This window comes from Pseudophryne corroboree, chromosome 6 (assembly GCF_028390025.1).
Source record: "Pseudophryne corroboree isolate aPseCor3 chromosome 6, aPseCor3.hap2, whole genome shotgun sequence".
In the NCBI taxonomy this organism is placed as follows: domain Eukaryota; kingdom Metazoa; phylum Chordata; class Amphibia; order Anura; family Myobatrachidae; genus Pseudophryne; species Pseudophryne corroboree.
Window position 1 is genome coordinate 482,888,329 of NC_086449.1, and position 26,204 is coordinate 482,914,532.

Sequence of the window (26,204 nt, forward strand, 5' to 3'; positions counted from 1 at the left end):
CTTTTTGTATTGGTGGTTTTTGCGAAGGTTTCCGCTTTTCACTGTCCTCCCCGGAACTCGGCGGTGCCGTGTGGGGGAGTGGACAGTGATATCTTTTGTTGTTCTTTTCCTTTGGCGGCGTGCCGCACATATATTTAGTTTTAGGGTAGTTAGTAGCCCCTAGCTTCTGTTTGCTTTAGTTAGAGGTCCCCTTGTTATTATCCTGTCTCGGTTCACGCTTTGTCTCACTCTAAGACCTGGGGGCATCGGAGTTGGGCAGACCTAATCCGCCCTTCAAACACGGCTGCCATGGGCCCAAGAAACCATAATCACTCAGGCGTGAACTGACCACACGGGTAAAGCAATGGAGGTAGGGTGCTAGGGGCTATTCCCGTTCCCTCCCTATTTCAGCGTCACGTCCTGGTGCTCTGGACTCACTTCGCAACATCTTTCTAGTTCTGAGCATCAGGAACGTAACACTTTATGGATGATTATGCCAGATTACAAGACTGGGCGGTGGGGTATATTGTTATTGGAGGGGACTTCAACACCACCCTCAACCAGTCATTAGACAAATCAAATAATGCTACTCGTACCACACCAATGGCAGCTCTTGCCTTATTAATGAACTCATTGAATCTCTGGGACCCGTGGCGGTTTCAACACCCCGTAGGAAGATAACACACCTGTTATTCCCATCCGCACCACACATCTACTAGAATTGATTATTGGCTCATTCCTATTTCCCTGCTAAACAGAGTACATCATTCAAAAGTTGAGAATATTCATCTCAGACCATGCTACAACGTGATTCTCTTTACAGCTTCACTCTCCCAAATTATTCTCATTCAATTGGATGTTCCCGTCTTATTTATTGGACTCCCCAGATTTCAAATTGTCCTTAGAACAACACTTTTTAAACTATGTCGATGATAACATCCAACATTTAGTCGATATTAATCTGTTTTGGGCAGCATCCAAACTGGTACTTAGGGGCCACATAATTGCATATGTTACAGCTTAGTGTAAAGCGTTGAACAAGAGGCTGCAGGAGCTTAGTTTAGCAGTTTCTAATTCCTACTCCAATGTTTTGCACAATGACACTCCAGAGAATCACCGGTTATATGTTGATACAAAATTAATGTATGACTCCTTATGTACTGAAAAGGAACAGTACTCATTAGACCGTCAAAAGAATCATTACTTTAGGTGGGGTAATAAAGCTGGAAAATTATTTGCGTCTGTAGTTCGGAGCCAACGACCACGGGTACACATACTGCAAATCATCTCCGATACAGGACAGTTGACAGCACCTGACATAGCAAACTACTTCTTAGATTACTACAAGTACCTCTACACCACTCCCTCTGACAGTCCTTCCCTAGGTATGGATTTTATTAAGAGAGCCGAAGTCCATACGGGTGTAGTATTTTATGCCGACGGCCAGGCTCCCGGCAACCAGCATACCGGCGCTGGGAGCCCGACCGCCGGCATACCAACAGCGCGGCGAGTGCAAAGAAGCCAATTGTGGGCTCACTGCGCTCGCCACGCTGCGGGCACAGTGGCGTGCTACATGCGCCACGCTATTTATTCTCCCTCCAGGGGGGTCGTGGACCCCCATGAGGGAGAATATCTGTCTGTATGCCGGGTGTCGGGATTCCGGCGCCGATATACTGTGCACCGGGATCCCGACATTCGGCATACTGAAGACCACCCGTCCATAATTTGATCGAGGCAGAAGGCGAAGCTCTAGTAGACCCTATCAAGGAACTAGAACTTAGTTCTGATATCCGTAGATTGGCTAATGGCAAGGCCTCAGGCCGAATATTACAAAATGTTATCCCCACACCTACTGCCCCATCAGCTGAGTTTGTTTAATTCTATACTTTCCGGCAACAACCCTCCTTCTGACTTTAATCAGGCCAGGATCATAATTTTACCCAAACCTGGTAAGGACCCCACTTTAGTTACATTGTATCGCCCCATATTCCTATTAAACCAGGACCTTAAAATACTGACAGCTATTATAGCACAACGGCTTCAAATAGTACTGCCTAAATTACTGCACCCCTCACAGACTGGATTCATAAAAGGTCATTCCTCAGTCCACAATATGCGACAAGTGGTAGCCGCCTTGACCCAGTCCATGTCTGACCCTGACGGCAAATCCCTCTTAGTTAGCTGCGATGCAGATAAGGCCTTTGACAGGGTGTTGTGGGCACATTTGCTTCATGTGATGCACATGCAGAATTTTGGCGTAGCTTTTATTACCTTCTTTCGTACCTTATATGCCTCCCCCACGGCCTTTCTAATCATTAACGACCTGAATACATCTAGTTTCACCTTGTTTCGTGGCACTAGGCAGGGTTGCCCGCGATCACCCTTATTATTTAACTTAGCAATAGACCCTCTCATCCGGTTGTTTCATCTTCACACCCCTTGGCGTGGACTAGACATAGGATCGAATGTATTGAAAGTTTTGGCTTATGCCAATGACCTCCTTTTATATTTTAAAAATCCTCAGGAAGCATTCCCAGGTTTTTTGCAGATGTTATCTGATTTTGAATGTGTCTCTGGCTTTCTTGTAAATAAATCAAAAACCAAAGCATTAGCTCTACATAAAGGTGCGTGGGAGGACTGGACAGAGGGCTTTCCCTTTTTGTGGGTGGACTCTTCACTTGTATACCTCGGCCTAAACATACAGGTGAACCCGGTGGACCTATATAAATCTAATTTCCCTGGACTAATTACTTGTACGCTGTCAGACCTCCACTCTTGGAGATATTTACCCCTGTCTTATATAGGCAGATGCCACCTAATCTAAATGATAATATTCCCCCGACTGCTATATGCAATACAAATGCTTCCGATTCTGTTGAAAGACTCAGACTTAAAATTGTTAAATAAAGCTCTCAGTACTTTTATTTGGGAAGGGAAAAAAAAACAGAATATCGATGTTAAAGCTAAGTCAATCACCTTCCCTGGGTGGCATCAATTTACCTCGCATATGGAGCAATGCATTAGCAGCGAATTATCGATACGCAATGGACTGGATAAATAACACCAGTAATTATGCAAACACTGCCCTGGAGCAAGCCTTCTGTTTATACATGTGTTTACCTGGTTTGTTACATTTGAAACCTTCTGAATACCCCACTACCATTGTTGGCAACTTGTTACTTACAACCACTCGTGCCGCCTGGTGGTTATCTCGCTCCAACCTAAAACTCTCTTCTTTTTTTTTTTTTTAAATTGTTTATTTTAATTTTTAGGTTATAAACATCACCACAGCTCCCCACCACACGTGGGGTGAGCTGTTGTCGTGTAACAAATACAACCAAAGACAGAGATATAACCTTGGAATAAAGATCATGCGGTTCCCAGCTTGCGATAAGAAAGAGAGGAGGTAAACAAGAAGAAAAAGATAACATATGAATCATTAATCATACATTTGTTAAAACGAGAAACATTTATGGATTATACCTCTGGGTGAGAAAAAAAAAAAAAGACCCTACTGTCGGGTGGGAACCGGAGATTACGCACTTAACTATGGCATTAGAAAGACGGAGTCTAAGGAGAGAAAGAAAGAGCATGAAGAGAGAGAAGGGGGAACGGGACAAGACGGGATGGGAATAGAATAGGGGGGGGGGGGAAAGACCCAGGTTTGGGGGGGCGCCGCCAGTGCGCCTCCTCAATCCGCTGATCTCGTATAGGGCGTTAGTGTAAAAAGGGAAAGTGCTACCTGAGGGACACGAAGAGATCACATTTAGGGGCGAGCTTGTTACTACTCGTCAGGATAGGAGATCACCGAATTCAGAGCAGGAGAGCCATCGAGCTCCCGGGGGACCGTAATCCACTTGCGGGAACCTGTGAGTCGAACCATAGTTCCCAGTTCAGGAGAAACTGGAAAGATCTATTATGGAGGTATGCAGTGATTTTTTCCATGCTTGCGAGATACCATACTTTATTGATGACCTGTTTAATAGGGGGGGGCTCCCTCTGTTTCCATTGAAGGGCAATTGAGCATCTAGCCGCGTTTAGGATCTGTGTCAGTAGTTTACCGGAGTTTGGGGGTGCGTTAGTAATGGGGAGGCCTAGCAGGAAGGACCAAGGGGCTTTTTGTACTTGGGTCTGGAGTACTGCACTCAACAGGCGTGCGACTGCATCCCAGAATATTGTGATTTTAGGGCACGTCCACCAAATGTGGAGGAAAGAGCCGTATTCCCCGCATTCTCTCCAGCACATGGGTGATGAGGATGGAAACATTTTGTGGAGTCTTGAGGGGACAAGATACCACCTGTATAATATTTTATATGCATTTTCCTTTACCAGGGTTGAGATAGAGGACTTCGCGACCGCGGTGAAAATGTCCGACCAGTCATAGTCCTCAGGCACCGGTCCTAGATCCCGTTCCCACTGGAGTACGAAGGCCGGGGTCGTCTTCTGGTCCTGAGTCTGGAGAAGGGAGTACAGCAGAGAGATGATTCCCCGCTCGAGTGGTTTGTGATAACAGTAGGACTCCAGCGTGGTGAGAGGTTGGAACGGGGACGAGTTTGATAAAGAAGTGACAAAGTGTCTCAGCTGGAAATAGGTGAAAGGGTTCGCCTCCGGGAAGTCAAATTTCGTCATGATGTCCGATAGAGGAGCGCAGGTTCCATCGGAGAGCATGTCCAGATCAAAGCGGATGTTCCGTTCCACCCATGGACCCGAGCGGGTCAGTGACTGACCCGGTGCGAAAGAAGGGTTGTCCCATAAGGGGGTAAGCGCCGAGGGAGATGACAGTAAGTGAAAGCGTCGCGTGCAATAGTCCCAGATCTGACAGGTGAAATCTAGCACCGGGTGCAATTGTAGGTGGGGAGATCTAGTTCTGGGAGGGGATAGGAGTAGGGATGACAAAGATGGGATGTGGCTAAGTGCCGTCTCCAGCTGAAGCCAGCGTAAAGTTTGTGTAGGGGCGAACCAGGTTACCGCCTGGCTGAGATGGGAGGCCAAATAATATAGACGGATGTCTGGGAAACCTCTACCCCCTTCCTGTACTGGTTTGCGCAGAGTTGAGAAGCCTATTCTAGGCACCTTGTTACTCCACACAAATCGGAGCATCCATGAGTGGACTTGTGCTAAGACAGATTCCGGAACCTTCACTGGTAGTGTCTGAAACAAATAAAGTAAGCGGGGGACAATGTTCATTTTCAGAGCTACAATGCGACCCAGCCAGGAAATAATTAGTGATTGCCATTTATGGAGGTCGGCTTTAAGGTTATTGAGCAGTGGCGAAAAGTTTTCCTTATATAGATCTCCGTAGCGGCGTGTAATAAAGATCCCCAGATAACGAATTTTAGAAGCGCACCAGGTGAATTTAAAGTTGCTTTGCATGTGGGATAATCGGGGAGGGGGGATGTGGAAGGGGAGAGCCTCCGTTTTGGACCAGTTAACTTTGTACCCCGAGACTTGGCCATATTCAAGGAGGAGGTCAAAAAGGTTCGGCAAAGAAGTATGTGGCGAGGAAAGCGATAGGAGGACATCGTCTGCAAACAGCGAGATTTTGTAAGTAGAACCCCCCACCCTCAGCCCCCCGATGTCGGGCGAGGCTCGGATGCGGGCCGCTAATGGCTCTATAACCAAGGCAAAGATCAGAGGCGAGAGTGGGCAGCCCTGTCTGGTTCCGTTGGAGATAACTAGAGGGTCCGACTGCACTCCATTCACAGATACTCTGGCGGAAGGGCTCGAGTACAAGGCCTGGATTCCTGTGAGAAATTCCCCCTGGAAGCCGAAATGGGCAAGAGTTTCGAATAGAAAGGGCCAGCCTATCCTGTCAAACGCCTTCTCCGCGTCCAGAGAAAGCAAAAGAGCAGGAGTGTGCGTAAGATTGATGTAGTGAGCAAGACTGACAACACGTCTTGTGTTGTCTCGGGCTTGGCGGCCGGGGATAAATCCCACCTGATCATTATGGACTAGGTGTGGCAATACACTATTCAATCGGAGGGCTAAGATTTTTGCGTAGATCTTGATATCCGAGTTGAGTAGCGAGATAGGTCTATAGTTAGCGCAAATAGAAGCGTCTTTACCGTCCTTGGGAATAACTATAATTTTAGCCTCCAGAGCCGATTTGGAGAAAGAAGCCCCCTGTAGAACAGCGTTGAAGAGGGATGAAAGGTGGGGTGCAAGTTGGGGAAGAAAAGTCTTGTAATAGGCGGCCGTAAAGCCGTCTGGGCCCGGCGCCTTGGTAAGTTTTAGGGCTTTAACCACGGTGGCGATTTCTTCGTCGGATATCTTTGAGTTTAATCCTGCAGCGTCCAATGGGCTCAGACAAGGCAGTTGGCAGTGGGATAGGAAGGTGCGGATGGCCTCATGAAAGTCCGGATTCGATTGAGTGGGCCCATGGGCATTGTACAGCTTTTCGTAGAAGCGCGAGAAAGCTTCAGTAATACATTTAGGATCAGCTGTTTTCTTGCCAGAGGAGGACTGGATAGATAAGACGTTGTTCCTAGCAAGTTTAGCCCGAAGTCTAGAAGCTAGTAGTCGGTCAGCTTTATCCCCTTTTTCGTAAAAGGACTGATTAAGCCATTTCAGGCTAGTCTCTACCTTCGCTGTCAAGAGCATGTTTAGTTCCCCCTTGGCCGCGGACAAGGACGAGAGATCTGCTTCGGACCCTGTTTTTTTGTGTTTTTGTGAGAGGGACGCCACTAAGTCCGAGAGCTCCCGGATGCGTTTGGATCTGGTCCTCTTGTTATAAGATGAGGCACTAATCAGGCTTCCGCGTATTACTGCTTTGTGGGCGTCCCATAATAACATAGGGGAAATAGATGGGGATGTATTTGTTTTAAAGTAGTGTAAGATTTCGGTAGTTATGTGAGCTTTTGTTTGAGGGTTCAGAAGGAGTCTGTCATTCAGCCTCCAAACAGGGTGCCGGGCGGGAGGATGCGGGCCAGGGACGTCCACAGAAACCGGGCCGTGGTCTGACCATGTGCTAGGGTGGATGGAGGCGTCAAGGATACATTGGGCTGGCTCCGCACTTAGGAATATCATGTCCAATCTTGTGTAAACATCGAAGATGGGGGAGTAATATGTGTAATCCCTAGCGTTTGACTCCTTCGCTCTCCAGGTGTCGAAGAGGAGGTGTTGTGACAGCAGATGGGTTAGAGCGGTTGCGTTGCGCGAGTGAGAGGAGCGCATGGATCTAGGCAGAGGTTTTGATCTGTCCAGGTCGCTATCCAGAGTCATATTAAAGTCCCCCCCCAACACCACGCTGCCGTTTCTGTGCAAGGCTAAGAGGCTATTTAGGGAGCGGAAGAAAGGGGCCTGAAGCTGGTTTGGAGCATATACGTTCAAGAACGTGTAGGGGGATCCATTTAGCAACCCTACTAACAGCAAGTATCTGCCTTCAGGGTCCCTCAGTATTTCAGAGGGGGTAAAATCTAGGTGGCTGGCAAAGAGTATAGAGACCCCCTTCTTTTTGCGCATGGGGTCGCAAGCATGGAAAGATTGTGGAAAAGATTTTGATCTAAGTTCGGGATGCGACTTACCCGAGAAGTGGGTCTCCTGTAGAAATACGATGTCTCCCCTAAGTTGTTTAAGGGACTGGAATAAAAAAGAGCGTTTACGTGGGCTGTTTAATCCCTTCGTGTTCAGGGAAGTTATTCTAAGAACCATGGTGTTGAGGTGGAGCACGATTCCTGTGGAAGCGCATCAGCGGGACCCCTGGGGAGAGAGGGGAAAGGAAAGGGGAGGAAATCAGAGAAAGAGGGGGAGAGAGAATAAGAGAACAGAGGATGCATAGGCAAAGATTAGTACCAGTAACTTGATAACAGAGAGAATCCATTCTCACTAGTCGGACCCAAGGAAGAAGGAGACCCGCAGGTCCAGTTCGTCCGACGTCGACCTCGGAGGTCGGGTGGGGGGTGGATGAACCCGGCCGATCGGAGAGGAGACCGGGTCCCGTGTGTGAACAAACTCAATTTAAATGTATATATTGCGGCTTATAGGCCAGAGGAGCTAACGGGGAAGGGAGGAGAGGGGGGGAAGGGGGGAGTGGAAGGGGGGGAGCCGCATATTACGGTTGGTAGGCAGAAGGAACCAACAGGGGGGGGGAGAAGAGCAAGTTCGAGGGAACTGAAGGTAAACATGGTATGTCCATTACGAAGTAACAGTAGTGACATCGGGATCAGTCTAGATTAAGAAAAGAGGGTTCGGCCCAGTCGGGCCGCCCGGGGCAGGAGCCCGCGCGGCCAGGCGCGTAGGTCCCTGCCCCAAGGGCCCGGGAAGGCCCACCCAAAACATATCCACCAAAACATCAAACGGTCAACAGCCGTTATCTAGAGGGCTCCTCGCCATCGAACGGGGGGTAAATGAACCCAGCCGATCGGAGAGGAGGCCGGGTCCCGTGTAGGAACCCAGGGTAAACACGGCGTGGCAGTCACAAGGCAACAATAACAACATTAATGGTAATATAAAGTAATAAGAAAGAGGCCGCGGCCCAGTCGGGCCACCCGGGACAGCAGCCCCCGCGGTCAGCCGCGTGAAGCCCCTGCCCCAGGGGCCCGAGAAGGCCCGCCCGCCAGACATGCAGCAGGACAATAAACAGTAAACCATTGTTACACAGAGGATCCAGCACCCCATGCGAGCCTCAGCAGAGTGCAACGAGTCCCCCTGAGGTACGCTGAGGGCCCGTTTGGGCATTGCGTCCCTGTAAGGCCTACAACATATGTCGGCTCATGTATCCAAAGAGGCGCGCGGTGACGGTCCAACTGTGCTCCAATCTGGAGGTGGGGCCGTGAGGAGAGGGGAGGTGTTGACTGGTAGAGGTCGCTGAGAGGTGGCCGGAGGGTCGGAGATGTTTAGTTGACGGAGCAATTGTAGGGCTTCGTCAGGAGATCTGGCAGAGAGGAATTTACAGTCCGCCCTGACCTGGAGGGCAAAAGGAAAGCCCCATCTATATCTGATGTTGTTGTCTCTCAGGGCTTTGGTTACGTCCTTTAGTTCCCGCCTCCTATTCAGCGTAACCGGTGACAGGTCCTGGAAGATTGAAAGATCGGAGCCTTCGAAGGAGGTAACCGGAGACCTCCGGGCTTTGGCGAAGACTTGGTCTTTGACCGCAAAGTAGTGAAACCGTAGGATCACATCTCTCGGTGTTTTAGCATCCTGAGATCTAGGGCGCAGGGCTCTGTGAGCTCTATCTAGGAGTAACATGTCGTCCGGAACGGAGGGAGCAAGAGTGCGGAAGAGGCGGAGCAGGTAATCCGTGAGGTGGGTTTGCTCCACCGTCTCGGGAACGTTGCGGATTCGAAGATTGTTCCGACGGCCTCTGTTGTCCAAATCTTCTTGTTTATCCGCCAACAGCATAACATCGGTACGCATTTGAGTCATCTCCTGTTCCGATTCTTGTTGAAAGGCGATGAGCTCCTCTTGTTTTCTTTCGATGGCATCAACTCTGGAGCCCAGGTTGTCCACATCGTTTTTCAGGCCCGAGACAGCCTCCTGCACCTCCGCGCGGATTGATTTTTTAATGTTGCGCATTTCGGACAAGAGGAGGGCGACGTCTGCTTTTGTGGCGGGTGTAGAGGAAGAGTCATCTTCTGAGTCCCGGTCAGAGGTGGGTGGGGGTGAGGCAGTTTTCCGAGTGGAGGATGGGGTAGAATTCTTGAAGTAGCCCACCAAGTTATGGGCGTTCGTCTTTTTCCCCCCTTTAGGCATCGTGATGGAGAGGGGTGAGAAGGATTGGTAGTCAACACCTGGACAGGTATGGGGGAGCTCCTAAAGCATTAGAATGGCACACGGGACCTGGTGCGTTACATGGCAAGATCACATGTTGGACGATTCACAGGAGGGTGGCCCGCAGAGCCCGATCAAGTGCACCGATGTGGTAAGGAACACCCCTGAACCTCCAGCTAGTTTAGGATCTCCCAGGGTCCCTGTCAGGGTGATCTGATGGGCCGCGTCCGTTGTCTGTGTGGGCGTAAGAGGTGGCGCCCTGGGGGTGCCCCTGGCGGTATCAGTGTTCGTAGGCCCTTAGTTATATGTCGTCTAACCGTAGTGAATGATTAGAGGGGGGAGAGCACTTGCCGGGTAGTGTGTCACCCCAGCTGCTGAGCGTTGCGGTGCCCCGTCGGCCGGATGTATGAGGCAGTGCAGCCAAAACTCTCTTCTTTTAGCACCATATTCTTACCGCTTTACCATACTACTAATGCTCATACCTTATTACCACGTTACTTCCCACGGTCTGTAGCGTGGAAAAGGGAAGGACTAAGATTACTTACGCATGTTTTGGAAAAGGATGGCCGAAAATGTTTATCTTACCAGCAATTGCAAGACAAATACCCAAATCTCTCCATTCCTTTATTTGTATACTACCAATTAAGAAGTTATACTTCCACTGTTCTCTCCAAATTCACTGACAAAGATATCTTGAATGCCCTTGATATGTTGGTTGATCAGACTGATGGCAGGGCATGCAATACCTCTTCATTATATGCACACAGCAAAAGACAGCTCACTCCAGAGGGTTTACAGGGAGGACTGGCAAAATGGACTACTGATTTACCAGATGTCCCCCTTGAGACCATTCTCTCTGCATTTACACGACTAAATAAATTGTTAATCTCAGCCGCCTACATAGAGATGCAATACAAGTTACTACATCGTGCCTATTACACCCCGACACGACGTCTGCTCATGGGTACCTCCACTGATTCTAAATGTTTCAAATGTGCAGCTCCGGATGCAGATTTTTTTTATCACTGCATGAGGAGCTGCCCTGAGGTTCACAAATTTTGGATGTTGATAGGTCACTACATTAAAGACACTTACGGCATCACTATTAACCTCACCCCAGAATGGGCTTTATGGGACATATACATGACTCCTGCTAGGAATAGACCACCCTTGGGACAGATGTTATTATTGGCTAAACTAGCAGCAGCGGGACGGAAGACTATATTATCACAGTGGATTATGTCTGACACCTTAACACTGTCATTATTTTTACCTAGGGTTTCATACTTGTTTTCAATGGATTGGCTTGAAATGTCACTTACTAAGGAGAAGCGGGCTGATGAGTTTTTCTCTGTATGGTTACCCCTTGTGAAATCTCTTCCGCCATCACTAAAAAGTAACTTGCGTACAGCTATATCATTGACTTCTTGGTACAATCTTGCAGTGCTCACGAATGGTACTTAGCCATTCTAACTATCTATACTTCTAGTCACTGGGTTCTTATCGAAGAAATTTAGGCTAATGCTTATTCCATGTGTTTTATGTATCTTTTTCTGATCCATGTAACATTGAGCAGACCACCTGTTACCATTGTTCATAATACTGTGTTCGTTCTACTCCATCAAGTTTAATTGGATCTCTGATGTACAATTGTTTTGACAAATTCTTTTTGTATACATGTGCAGTTCTTCAATAAATTATTGTTAAAAAAATGTCAACTATGAAAATATTAGAATTATGTCCACCTCTAAACCAAGCCCTCTGTACTCCACAAATTTAGATTCTGAACAACATGCCCTCAACCTCTTGTGGTCATGTAATGACAGGAAATAAAGAGTTGCCAGTCTATGCAAGTCTTCTAATTTCTAGCTAACTGTATCTACATATTTTTCTAATATGTATCTACATATTTTCACTTGTAAATATATTTCATTAGCAGTACAATATACTGTGCAGACAATCAATAATAAAACTGCCACTTGTAAATATGATTCATTAGCAGTACAATATACTGTGCAGACAATCAATGATAAAGTGGCAACACTTGAGAACAAATCAGTACAACCAGCAGCAGCTCTAATAGAGACTGGCCAATCTCCTACAGAGTAAACAAAATTGACCCCTAAGGAAACCAGCAAATTATGAAAGCTAGATAAATGTGTCAGAAAGTCCTGGTGACCCCATATCTAGCAATAGCCTTTCTAAATATTTTTCCTACAACTTAGATGTATCGATTTGACCCACACTAAAAGCTGCACGCCTAATATGTGCCAGTTTACAGACCCTCTTCAAGGAGGATATATTATACATCTGGTCACTCACTACTCCAGTGTGATAAAGGACCAGATTGTCACAGTTCTTTGATTCTCTAGATCCAGCTCAGGACCCTGGGTATGAGCTGAGACATACAGGAAATGGAGAGGTTTGATGTTACTCTAACTCATAGGTTAACTTAGGAGAGTAGACACCCTTGTGACACATAGGAACCACGGACTGGTGGAATACAAGGATACTGAATGGAACCAGAGTAATCAAGCAGTAAACCAAGTGGGCCCTAGCCTAGAGTCCAGTTAATGCCAGTTAGGCTAGAGACACACTCCAGAAGTAAGGTAACCCCCTGGAATTCAAAGCAGCATAGCACTGGCAAAACAGAAGCAGGACTCAAATCAGGAATTAGAGTTTATCGTAGTCAGGGAATAACTTGAGGAAGCTATATCCCTGGTTTTGCTCTGATGCAAGACCTAGCTCTAGAACCTAATGAGAAACTCAGAACAGAGAAGCAGAGCAGGTTATATAACACTGGACACCAGAGTGTACATACCATAACCTAAACCCAAACTCCAGCCCTCGAATCTGCACCATATTCGGCAAGCACAGGCCAATAACACATAGCACAGGGAAACCAATACAGAGTGTCCACAGACTTTCGAACACAAATTAAGGAAGTAGCCGGCAAAGACATAGAGTAGAAACCATGAGAATGGTAAGCGGTGAGTACACAGCAGCAGGTGGGATGAATCACAGCTAGTGGCCTGGGCCCTCTCCTCTCTGTTAGAGAGGCAGGGCCCGGGACAGCTGTGCTCGCAGCACCCCCCTGATGGCGGGCCTGGGTAAAAGACTGATCTCAAATACTGATTCGTATAGTGAGTGGTGTCAGTTTAATAGTCTGGCTGACCGGGTGAAGCAGATAATTACTGAGCAAGTCAGAGAGGAGGTCTGGATAACTGGATACAGAAGTTAATGAATGCTTAATCCTGTATGGGTGGCCAAGACCACGATTTGTGAAACAGATACAGAGGTGGACGCAGGAGTGATTGGTGCTGCATCTTCGGTAGCAGTGGATCTAAGAAGGTATGTTTATGAAGCAGGTATCAACTTTTGAATTGAGATGACCACTTGTGTCTTCTCAGATCCATCACATCACCATCAGGAACAACTGATTTTTGAGGCGAGACAGATGAGGTGACAGGTAGTAAAGTCAAAGAAAAAGAAGAGAGTAGACACGCTGTCTTCATTTTGCGGTGGTGTCAGAGTATATAGGAAAGGAATTCAGCAGGTTACTGAAAATAAGGTTACCATTTCAATTTTATGCTTGAAGTAGGAAGCAATATCTTGGGCAGTGACGGTGGCCATGTTGTTGAAGGTGAGGAGATTAAGATTTAAATGTATTAAAGAAGCATTTGGGGATAGAATACTGAGTAGACATGATAGACAGGAGGTGGGAGATATTAATAAGCATGGTATATGTCAGCATGTATATTTGAGGAAGTCATGAGGAGTATGAGATTTTTTGGGCAAAACCATGTGCACTGTAGGGGGGGGGGGCAGATATAACATTTGCAGAGAGAGTTAGATTTGGGTGGGTTATTTTGTTTCTGTGCAGGGTAAATACTGGCTGCTTTATTTTTACACTGCAATTTAGATTTCAGTTTGAATACACCCCACCCACATCTAACTCTCTCTGCACATATTATATCTGCCCCTCCTGCAGTGCACATGGTTTTGCCCAACTGCTAACAAATTTCCTGCTGCGATCAACTCAGAAATAGGCCCTATGTGCCCTTGCTGAAATTGTGGTTAATGCTGAGAAAAGAGTAGCTGGTGCCACTTAATTAAGGACTGTTGATGGGATTTTATTAAGATGTGCTTATCCAGATCAAGACATTTACAAATTGGAGAGATAAGATGCTACAAAGGTAGAAAAATGTGCTGAAATTTTTAAATAGATGCGTTACTATTTCTGCAGATATAATAAGGCTTAACAGAGTTGTGGTGGTGGGGGGATTCAATTGATTTTAGTGTAGCTATGTGTAATGGGCACCTGACGAAGAATTCAACTGTTGCTCTAGTCAGACATGAGAGCCGCGGACACACACATTTCTTCTCATAGACTCCTGAGGTGGTGAGCAGAAGTGTGCAAAAATTCCATGGTTTGGGCACCCTAACCAGAAGTTCATATGGGTTTAGCTGTTTTACGCTACTAAACCTAGTGCTTTTGGGCACAACAAGCATGATAATTAATGGGTGCCCAAAACAACTGCATTGCTCCATCGGGTGCGCCTTAAGTAGTGTGGCACACATAGCAATTGAAGTTTCCCCTCATAGAATGTAAAGAGATGAAAGTGATGGAGGAGAGTTTGCAGGTGATAAGAGGAAGGTCTGAGAGTGTGACAAGTTAAAGGTTCACAGCACCTCGAGTGCGAGACATTGAGCCTGATTCAGAGGTGGATGCTGTGGTGACATTGGACACAAGTGGCCGCTGTTTTTAAGACTGTACACGTATCCAAGTTGCACTGCTCATGCTTCTCAATGGTTAACTCACAAAGCTGCAGATTAATATTGACGCAGACACATGCAATTAAGATTGGTGTTTAAGGCTGGTAACTGGGGGTCAGGTGTGGGCATGTCACAGACTAAAGATGCAGGAGTTGAAAATCCATATAGTATGTTAAGGAAATCAGATATTTCAAAATTCAGAGTTTCAAAGAAATATAATTTGGGGTTCATTTTTCTGATACTGTATATTTTTTCTTCTACAGTGTACTGTTTTTAAATGTGTTTGTCAAGAGGTTTCTAGAGCTAGCAAAGTAATATCCTGCAATGTCTCATTTTAAAAAGTAAATGAAACTCTGAAATTCTATGCTGACAGATTATAGGTGTGTGTGATGAAGCTGTTATGAGAAAATAAATATATTTGCGCCCCTCATTATAACCTCCCTTCCAATTCACAGTTTTGCCGTTAAATAATATCAGGTTATTTGTAATGCCAAATGGATAAAAATATCAAATAATGACTGGAAGTAATCTGACATAATATCTTAGCCAAGCATGTGTTCACGCAGCATTTCAGAACATTAGCAGCTGGAAATTATTGTGCTTAAAAATAATCGCTATATCACAAATTTCTTTCAGGTTGTGAACGCTATTATACACAACATACTGTACGCTGGTTTTCTTTAAATAAAGAAATACATTGAAAATGGGTACTGGGGCATCTAAAACCCATTCAGTGGAGAAGCAAAAAGCAAGAGATAATGAGGAAAAAGCCACCGTGATACAAAATGGTTCAGCATCCACCCTACCTGACATCACTCCAATTAGACAGAAACTGGAACAGCCAAACAAGGAGGATGAAGAGATCTCAGAAGACATTGAGAAGATGGTGCAAACTATTCAAAGTCATAGAGAGAATGAACAGGTGCATGCTTGTCTTTAGGGTTTATATTAATATTCTTCTTCTTCTTCTTATTATTATTATTATTAGTAGTAGTAATAGCAGTAGTAGAAGCAGTAGTAGTAGTATTAATAGCAAATGTATGACTTTTCTGAGTGTCATATTTATATGATGCCATTGTCTGAGCATCATATACCAAATTAAAACTCCTAGTCCATAGATTTGCAGAATTATATTGGCATTGTTATTGGTTGCTTCATTTCGGAGTTATGTGGCAAAATGTCTGCCTACCATTTACAATGCATCACCATTGTGCTCTGGAAAATGTGACAGTTATTTGCAGACACTCACTAAGCAGGAATTTTTCGAAATTTGACTCAGAATGGGGTAAAAAGGGATAAAATGTTCTGCCCAGCAAACCTTTGCATGGTTGAAACTAGGCACATTAGCAAGTTATTATTATTATTATTATTATTATTATTATTATTATTATTATTATGAAAATGCCAGTACATTCAACAGCAGTGATACAAATTAAATTTTTACCAAATAGACAAATACTATTCATGAGTGGAGGATAAGGGTGTCACATCTCTGAAAATCAAAATGGCAATAAATCCACCTATATATTTCCTACTGTAGATACTATAAAATATACTGACTTTCTGTTATATACCTCTTTTGCATCTGAAAAAAGATTGTTCTTTCATTATGGTTGGTGAGGTCAGTAAATATTAGTAAGGTCAGTAAAATCAATTTTTTTATGACACAGTTGACCTTGTGTGATTTTAGAACTGTGTCTCTGGTTAATCAATGACTTCTAGCGTAGCCTAAATTAGCACAGGTAGTTATAGCTTTGTGTTATTATTATATGTTTGCTATGAATATATACAAAAGTAATTTGACATCAAATAAAAAGTGTTGTCATTGTTGCCAATACTTACAATAATTCCAGGGACACTTTGCTGCTGAAGCTATGAATCTATGTATATCCTCCAGTGTTGCTGTCTCAATGGAAGCTAGATCATTTTATTCTAGCATTTTCTTTTTAAAAAAAATGTGAAATACTCATCTTTAATAAATATGTTTAAATATGGATATATAACACAGAACATGTGCACATTAATGTATTTGTGTTTTCCTTCTGGAACCTTCCTTTTAAATTAGAGTTCTTTTAATTTGAAGAAGAAAAGTGCTGACATTAAACTACAATTCTGAACACAATAAGGGAGCTTTTACTTTTCAATGTGATTACATTATCATTGCAAAACTGCTTCATCGCCCCTGGCTAAGACAGCAGTACTTATAAAAGACAATAAAGCTCTATTATTGGTAGATTTAAAGGAGCAATATACTAACAGCAAAATTAAGAAAAAGATTAGTCGATATGTTATTGTGGGATAAACTAAAAGGTATTTGCATGTTTGACAGATTTGTTTACAACAAATTACTCAATAAAGTAATGACAGTGTTCTAAATGGTTTCATGGTTTGCACAAAATGCCCAGTATTTCATTATAGAGTATAGTGTATGACTGATATATGTTTTCAGGGTGTAGTATTGAATGCCGGTATCCGGGCTCCCGGCGACCAGCATACCGGCGCCGGGATCCTGACCGCCGGCATACCGACAGCGTGGCGAGCACAAATGAGCCCCTTGCGGGCACGGTGGCGCGCTACATGTGCCACGCTATTTATTCTCCCTCCAGGGGGGTCGTGGACCAACAAGAGGGAGAAAAAGTGTCGGTATGCCGGCTGTCGGGATTCCGGCGCCAGTATACTGTGGGCCGGAATCCCGACAGCCGGCAAACTGAAGATCACCCATGTTTTCATTGTATTTAAATAGAGTATATCAGTATGTCAGTTCCTATTCACTTTTACAAACACAAACAACCAGATAAGTAAAGTATCTGAGCACATTAAATTATGCCTATTTCATTTTCTAAACATTAATGTTTATATGCCTTTAATTTAGTTTAATCGCGTTAAGATTAATTCCACATTTATCTACTGTGTGTAGGGCCAGTCTGGAATTCAAGGAGCCGTGGAGACAGAAGACGTCTCACTGTCATTTGAAAGCTTCCAGCACAACAACGGAACCCTTTATACATGTTTTATTCAGAATGGCATCAGAATGTACTTTGATGATGAAATGGTGATTGAGTATAGCTACATATTATGTCATATGTTCTCCAGTTTGAGTATCTGAGGTATTTTGTTGCAATCTGCTAAACATTTATATTTTATTGTATTTAGGGAATTGTTCCATTTCCTGAAGAACTTTATAGCCAAGGAAAATTCATCTATAGTCACAATGAGGTATTCTTTCACTATATATTTGATTTTATTTATATTGATGCTATATTGTGCAGAATACATATTTATTCATAAATAACAACCTATGTTGCAATTGTACAAAGTCTAAGTCATAATTTTCTGTCATTGTTTATTATCATCAGTCATTGTTATGTTATAAATGCATCAACCACTCAGTATGAAGACAGCAATTCCGTGGCCTAACGTAATATTCATGAGAATTCAGCTGATGGTTCTTAGTGAATGAATTAGCTGGATATAGGCATAGCATTCAAATAGTCACTGTAACTGTATATAACAAAAATAAGTTAAAGTACACATTTTACAATGGGATAAGACATTCTGTGAACTGAACCTACAGTTACAAGATACAAGATTGCAGCTATAATTTCACTAGGATGCATTGCTTCAGATCATGGTGAACCTTACTGTTGTCACTAGTTACTAGTGAGATTATAGGCAAATGCAAGGGGGGTTCATTTGCCCATAAACCTCCCTTACCCACAGCCGGTCCAGTGGCCACTACATGCAGTATAAAGGTCAGAAAGGAACTGCTGCACGTGCCCAGTCGCAGCAGATTTTCCTACAGTACCTTGTTGTGTGTGTGTGTGTGTGTGTGTGTGTGTGTGTGTGTGTGTGTGTGTGTGTGTGTGTGTGTGTGTGTGTCTATGGCTCAGTCATCACACCAGAGAGAGAATCCAGTAAGTAGCTTTTTGTGTTCGTTGGGTCTGCATATGTCTGAAGTACTATGGGCCACATTTATTAACCTGGAGAAGGGATAAAGAAGTGATAAAGCAGTGATAAGTGCAAGGTGATAAACGCACCAGCAAATCATTACTGATTTTAAAAATGACAGTTAAGGGGGGTACTCACGGAGCGATATTCTAAGCAATCTGACTAGATTGCTTAGAATATCGGCAGGATCGCTCCGTGTGTAGCCCCCTCGGCGATAGCGATGCGCGGCCCCGCACATCGCTATCGCCGCTGCTAGATTGGCCTGCATGCAGGCCAATCTAGCGGGTCGCTCACCTCACCCGCTGGGTGAAGTGAGCGGCCCCCCCGTCTCCCCCCGCACGCTCAGCACAGATCGCGCTGTGCTGAGCGGCAGGAGAGATGTGTGCTGAGCGGTTCGCTCAGCACGCATCTCTCCTTGATCGGCCCGTGAGTACTGGGCTTTAGGAGCCTGGCTGGTGCGTTATCACCTTGAACTTATCACTGCTTTATCACTTCTTTATCCCTTCTGCAGGCTTAATACAGCTGCCCCTATGTAACATAAACTGCACTTTGTTTGGGGCAGACTATACAGATGTGTCCTCATACATCTTGTCTCGATACACCGTGCAGCATTAGATGCCTGGTGTGAGTGAGCTGATAAGTCTCATGGAACTCTGTTAGCGCCAGGCGTCTTTTTTGTCCAAGATGGAATTTGACGCACAAGCAGACTCTGCTGATTAATATGATATGCAGCATGACTATATTCTCTGTGCATCTGAGGCTGTATCTGAATACAAAAATGCTACATTACAGTGTCAATGGCTGTTTCCTAGGAAAACACTATAACGTACCATTTTGCATGCATTGACGAGTGTAGTTGCACACAGAATATAGGCATGCATATCATTTTAATCAGCATTAGCTGCTTGAACATCCTATTATATTATCGTTGATCATCTTATAGTCTTATCGTTTTGTGAATAAGATGCATTTTAATGGGAAAAGCCACACATAAAGACGCTTCGCGCTACCAAGTCACTCCACATCATGGCATGACTAGATGGGCTGTTTAACGTGCAGGTAGACTAGATGTAAATGGACACATCTGTATCTTGTTACATGCTAATTATGCATCCTTCATGGGCTGGGGACAATCACTCTAAAATCAAACATTTCGAAACCTGGAGATGATAGGCTGAATTCAGTAGTATTGATCCATTAACGAAAATGACTGCCTCTGCTTGGTGTTATACCCCATAAAGTGAATTTATTTTTTTCTAAGTAGCCCCTAACATTTACACCAAGACACTCCTTAACCACTTGTTTTCTAAGTAAGAGCTGGTTTTGTATGTTTCATTATTTTATTTTTATATTTATTTTGAGTTATGTTTACTTCGTTGTATTTAACAGACTAAATTGACCATTGAATTCTGCATTATATTAATATAACATATTTGCAATGTCTATTATTTTCTTAATATGTCTGTTCCTGTAATTATTTCCTCATATACCACTCCTTACATTCTATCCTTTCCATATGCTTTATAGCGCTGAACATGAGTACACTGTGCACAAATGCAGGAGTAAATTCTTAACTTAAATATATATATATTTTCCCAAAAATACTGATGCAATGCTAAATAATGACACATAGAGCTTTAAAAGCCCCATAAAATGGGTTGCTCATTTTGTTGAGATGAGTGAATTAGGTGGTAATAATCTTCCATGTATCATCTACCTTTTCCAGTCAGACAAGATGCCTGATGACGTCAGACAGGATAGTTATGGCAATTCAGGCTACTTGGAAAATGATCGCACCTGCTCATTTTACATACCTGGGAAAGGAATGGTCATGACATACTTATTTGAGGTAATACATTTTATTACACACTGTTAATAGTATGATTTGTTTGGCTTTGTTTTAATAAACAATTTAAGTATTTCAGTCACTATAATGTAACATGCAGTCACAGAACATCATTACCTATAATTATATTATTGATACATTTAGAGTACTGTTCTTTTCTCACATAAATAGTGTATATAGTAGAAGAATTAGATGTCTCTTTCTTCTACGTCTCCTCATCATCTATTATTTATTATGTGGGATATTATACACTGACACTGTTATACCCTAGAAAACACAGAATTATAGTAACATAGCAATATATTACTAATACTGAGCAAATTAAAGAACTTACTGCCACTGAACATGTTACTACTAAAAGATTTAATAACACAAAGTACTTTTTAATTCCCATAGTTATACTACAGGGCATATTTCTAGGCATATTGCTAGTGATATTTTAAACTGACTATAGGAAAGCTGCATCAAGGAAAATGAATCTTATCTGTATACATATGACAGAGCAGAGTTCCGGTGAGTATTCTCCCCCTATCCTTGACTGTAATTCTTACTTTTAGCCTTCCCCCCAGTTCCTAACCCTAACCCTCCCATCCTGCAGCCTAACCTTAACCCTCCAACTAGTGCCTATCCCTAATTCTCCCATCATGCAGCCTAACCCAAACCCTCCCCCTAGTGCCTAACCGTAACCCTCCCGTCCTGCAGCCTAACTCTAGTGCCTAACCCTACCATACTGCAGCTCAAACCTTAACTCTCCCATCCTACAGCCTAACCCTAACACTCCCCCCGGTGCCTAACCCTCCCATCCTATAGCCTAACACTAACACTCCCCCTAATGCCTAACCCTAACCCTACCATCCTACAGTCTAAACCAAATACTATGGAATTTCAAGTATTTTTGTGCGTGTAACTTTAATTTTGAAGTATCTCCTGGTAAACTACATTTTTAGTATTTCCTTCAAGCTGGAGAATGGGCAGGCTGTCAGAGGAGCTGACTTTGGAACAGGCAACATGAAACTGGCCATGGGAGGAGCAGTCACTCCTCAGATCCACCCCAGCCACTTTCAGACTCTGCTCCTGAGCTTTGTTAATGGTCATGGCGTAGCAGACCTTTCCCGGGAAGTGCAGCTGTTTGAACTGGTAGTCTGGTGGGATCAGAGGAATTCTCAGAATAAAGACAGTTTCGGGTGGATACTATAGAAGCCCCTAACAATCCTCCAATTTAAAATGAAACAAAAATAGACAGATTGTCAGTAAAAAATATCGTTAAAAAATTATTGTTTTTAAACCTAGATTAACATGCTGCTAAAAAGATATACACTTACTTAGGCGCTTAATTTGGTAATGTTTGTATGCAAAAACCAAACTTAAATCTTATCTAGATTAAGAGATAATGGAGAATTTATGAAAAATGTATGAAAAAAACTTTTTCACCCATTTGGGGGTGGACTTTCGAAAAATCCCTTCTTATTGGGTGCCTATGTCACAAAACAAAGCTACTGTCCGAATTTCAAGCGTCTAGCCCTCATATTTCTGGAGATTTATGATGAGTCAGTGAGTCAGTCAGCGGTACTTGGCTTTTATATATGTAGATAACTAATTAAAAAAATGGCTTTTTTATTACTCTATTAAATTGGCAATCAACAAATGAGGTCTTTCAACCAATCAATAAACTTATGCAAGGGGGGGTGCAGCTGTTACTGTTGTGCCTAGGTGCGCCCTCACCCCTAAATTCGCCCCTGGTCTCTGGGTATGCAAGCATGCACTCATGCTTTTCTGCTGCCGGAGTAGTGCTGATTAATCGAGTATTTAATGGCATCTAACCTAACACACATTTCAGGTGATTAGTCTTAAACTGGGGACACACTTGACCAATCCTTATGAGATCAGACAGTTTATACGATACTATGACTACTACAGATTCTACATCCAATCCATTCGCACACACTTGTGCAATTTTTCAGCAGACCTCCAATCTGCATCTGCTGAAACAATCTGCTAAAAGAATAAATTTGGCTCATGGGAAGAGGGGTTTATTAATGATAATGTGTTGGGGGAAATGAAAGAATATATTAATAAGAATGTTGAAGGGGGAGTGAGAACTATTAATATAATTATGGCTGGGAGATTGGGACAGGAAATCTTAATAAATAAGGGTTGTTTCCTATATATAAAAAAGTGGTGTCCCGTCAAAAATCAATAACCAGCCCATGAACGTTAAGCCTTATCTACTAATGGAAATTAGGGGGAAAAGCCAATGTGGAGTTCCCCCTTTTTCCAATAACCAGTACCAGGCTGAACCAGCAGTGGTGATAATGCCAAAGCAGGAGGACACACAGCATGGGGACCCCCAGTGCCATTTCTAGTGGCGGGCAAGCCGTGTGATCATAAGGGGATCCCGCTGCTGCTTTTTTGTGGTTCCCTGCTTCCCCTCCTCTCTTTTTCCTATTACTTCTCTGGGGATGGGGGGCGCAATACCGCTGAACAACATCACAATGCAACTGTGCCATTCCAGAATACCAGCCACGGCATCCCAATGGGAGGAATTCCGCGACATGAGAAAGGTAAGTATACTTACAATGTTCCCCTAACCCTCCCTACCCGCAGCCTAACCCTAACATAACCTAACGAGCAGTGTCGGGGTTCCGGCGTCTTGCATTTTGACTGCCAGGATCCTGACCTGATCCCAATCTCTACAAATTTCCACTGTTCACATTCTCTAATATTTTTTAATACTTATATAACCACCGAGGAGCCTACATTATCTTTTGCCCTATTGTTCTAGTGCTTTAATAATATTCACAAAATATCCATCTTTGAAACACTGCACTATTTGAATTCCGGACTGATTTGGTAATTATAGTATAATTATGGTCTTGGTGGATCTTGATCCAGATCTTTGCGGTTGGACAGTTGGCAGCATGATTGGATTGGTCAAGTTGGTTGCAGAGCACAGGTTGATTTATTAGATTATCTGATCAGATTTGATGGGATCATACTCTAGTATAATGGTTCACAAACTTTTTTCTTCCGTGACACACTGAAGAGAGACATCCACATACGTGACACAAAATTTGAAAACTAGAAAAATGAATTAAAAATAAACCTTATTGTACCCAAAGCACACACTTCCAGCTTTTTTTTATTTTTTATTTTACATAACCACCACCAAGCCCCCCCCCCCTCCCTCCCCCCAATGTTACTTACCTCAGGACTCCTTTCCTCTTCATTTCCTTTTAGGCTGGGTGCACACATAATCATGCGGTACCTAGCAGACGGGATGATCAATGTAATGATACACACGTAATGATATATTGCGCAATTGCGTGATATACCGTTCATGACCACATTCCCCTGCATTCCGTCATTTGCTGGGTAATATCATTGAGCATGCAGCATACCGGATATGACAACCCAGCAAACGACCCACGGGAGTGCAATTGGGGATACACATTAGACAATGTGTCCGATATATTGTTATAGTCCGCATCGGAATGATATATCATCTAATGAGTACCCAGCTTTAGTATCCCGTCCTACTGAGTCTGCAGCTGCCTGCTCCTGGCTCCTCTCCATGGCTGACGTCATGATGCTGAGACATCTGCATTGCCAAGGCTGCCTGCCGCTGCCAGCTTCTTGCTGATGCTGTATGAAGCCAGGAGGGCAGATGTGTCTTTGATTTGACAAGCCCAATTAGTATCCCTTTGCTCTGCTGATTGGTCAGATTGTGTCCTAGAGCAAGAAGCAGAACAGGAAAGCACATCCTCCTCACCTTTACCAGAGAGCATCCTGCAGGATCCAGTCCTTTTTTTGTTTGTTGCTCCACTGTCACCTTAGTGTTTCGCAACCCATAGTTTGAGAAGCGCTGCTCTAGTATGCTGATCCTTTTTCGGAGCACACATTTAGGGGCTCATTTATCAACGAGTGCTAAAACTCATTGTGCAAGCTAAAACTCATTACGTATGATACTGTACATGATGTTCCAGCCAATCAGCCTCTAACTGAAAAGTAAAAGTTGGGAGCTGATTGACTGGAGCCCCATTTATCATATGCAACAAATTTTATCATTCACAGCGAGTTTTATCACTCATTGATAAATAAGTCCCTTAGTTACACAGAAATAACAATCGCATAACCAAATCACTTGCTGAGGCTTTTAGATTTTCAGGGGCAGATGTATTAACCCATACCTCCCAACATGACCCTCTCCAGGAGGGACAGAATGCTCTGCTCCTGGACTTCTGTCTTAATTTATGATTGCCATCACCTGTGCTGAAACACCTATTTTTATCCATTAACTTGCTCAAGACAGGTGCAGACAATCATACATTAAGAGAAAAATCCAGGAGCAGAGCATTCTGTCCCTCCTGGAGAGGGTCATGTTGGGAGGTATGTTAACCTGTAGAAGGCATAAGGAAGTGATAAACCAGTGATAAATGCAAGGTGATACACGCAGCAGCCAATCAGCTCCAATATGTAAATTAACAGTTAGGATCTGATTGGCTGGTGCATGTATCACCTTGCACATATCACTAGTTTATCACTTCCTTATGCCATCTCCAGGTTAATACGTCTGCCCCTCAGAGACAATTTTTTTCGAAAACACCAAAGCTGTCATTTGTATACCAAAGTAATCTTCTATTATGGTGGGGGCAATCGACTCTCCAGTATTTCAGTAGTAAACAAAGCGAAGAAAAAAAATGTAGGTGTAAAATTAAGATATTGTGCAATATTGTTTGTGCTTCTCTTTATAGTACATATTAAGTTCACAGAGTTAATGTAAATTGTTTTGGGCTCTCACAGGAGAGAATAAACATCTGCAAATATTATGACAGTGAAGCTGGTGCCTGGCTTATTTTACCCTTGCTGTGGGAAATGAATGTGGACTTCATACTGCAACGTGTCGAGCAAGTGAAGGTAAATTACAATGACATTATCTGATACTACAAAATAACAATACATTTAATTCATCAGGTTCCTTTTCTTCTCTCGTTACTGCAGGAAGCCCTCCCTGCCATCACTGACTACAAGGAAATCCTTGCAGCTCTTCGACTGTGTAATTATAACCCAGATGAAGCCATTTCTATGTTCTTTGCTATGTTCGGTGACAGCCTGGAAAACACTATAAATGGAGAGCAAAACTTTGAACCAACAGTTTTTAAACGGTAAATCCTGTTAAGCTCATGTCAACAATGTACTTTTTAGATCTTATTTACTAACATTACATTTGGGTGCAAATTTGTACTGAGCCACAGAAACGACTGAGCAATTAGCTTTTATCTGTCTAATAATGCACAGTTACATGAATGTATTTTCCTGTAATTGTCAGTAATTATCTCTCTTGTTTATGCAAACACACATCCAATGATTGAGAAATAATTAAATAGATCAGAGATTTTCAACTACAGTCCTTATGTAACCCCAACAGGTCATCTTTTCTGGATCTCTTTAATCAATCATGTACAGGTGGGTTAATCTATTTAGTTGGAACGGTAATTAACCCACTTGTTCCTGAAAATGTGATGTGTTGTGAACCACAGAAATAGATATTGCAGAATGCCTTCATGCCCCATTAAGTCAGATTTTATTCTAGAATAGCACATGATGCCCCCCAAAATATCTCTGTAATGTTTTTGTCATGCAATAATAAACACATTTAAATAAATTGAAATAAATAACAAAGGAAATTAATGCAAATTGACATTTTTAGCATTGTTCACTGTATCACTGACCTGGGTTGAGAGTGTTGTGAACTTGGGGGTTCTTCCGGTGACCGGGAAGAGGAACCACAGCTGGGCCGAAGTAGAGATGGCCGAATGTAGGTTTTCTTCATGCAGGATTTAGCGACAGGCAAGGTTCGTGACGGATACTGGAAGCCACCTGAAAGACAAGGACTTGAGAACGGTGCTGGTGAATACTGTGGGTGATGCTGAAGAATCACTGTGAGCGA

At 43.5% G+C, this 26,204-nt stretch overlaps 1 protein-coding gene across 1 annotated transcript in view; it reads left to right on the plus strand.

Annotated features, from left to right (window-relative positions):
- The window catches only part of LOC134932664 (kinesin-like protein klp-3), a 220,467-nt gene that overhangs the window by 96,936 nt on the left and 97,327 nt on the right, over positions 1–26,204 (plus strand). The window contains exons 2-7 of the mRNA XM_063927281.1: positions 15,100–15,385; positions 17,381–17,515; positions 17,617–17,679; positions 20,138–20,260; positions 25,058–25,171; positions 25,256–25,419. Of these exons, the coding sequence (XP_063783351.1) occupies positions 15,167–15,385; positions 17,381–17,515; positions 17,617–17,679; positions 20,138–20,260; positions 25,058–25,171; positions 25,256–25,419 (818 nt within the window). The 5' untranslated portion in view covers positions 15,100–15,166. The remainder of the gene's footprint in view (positions 1–15,099; positions 15,386–17,380; positions 17,516–17,616; positions 17,680–20,137; positions 20,261–25,057; positions 25,172–25,255; positions 25,420–26,204) is intronic.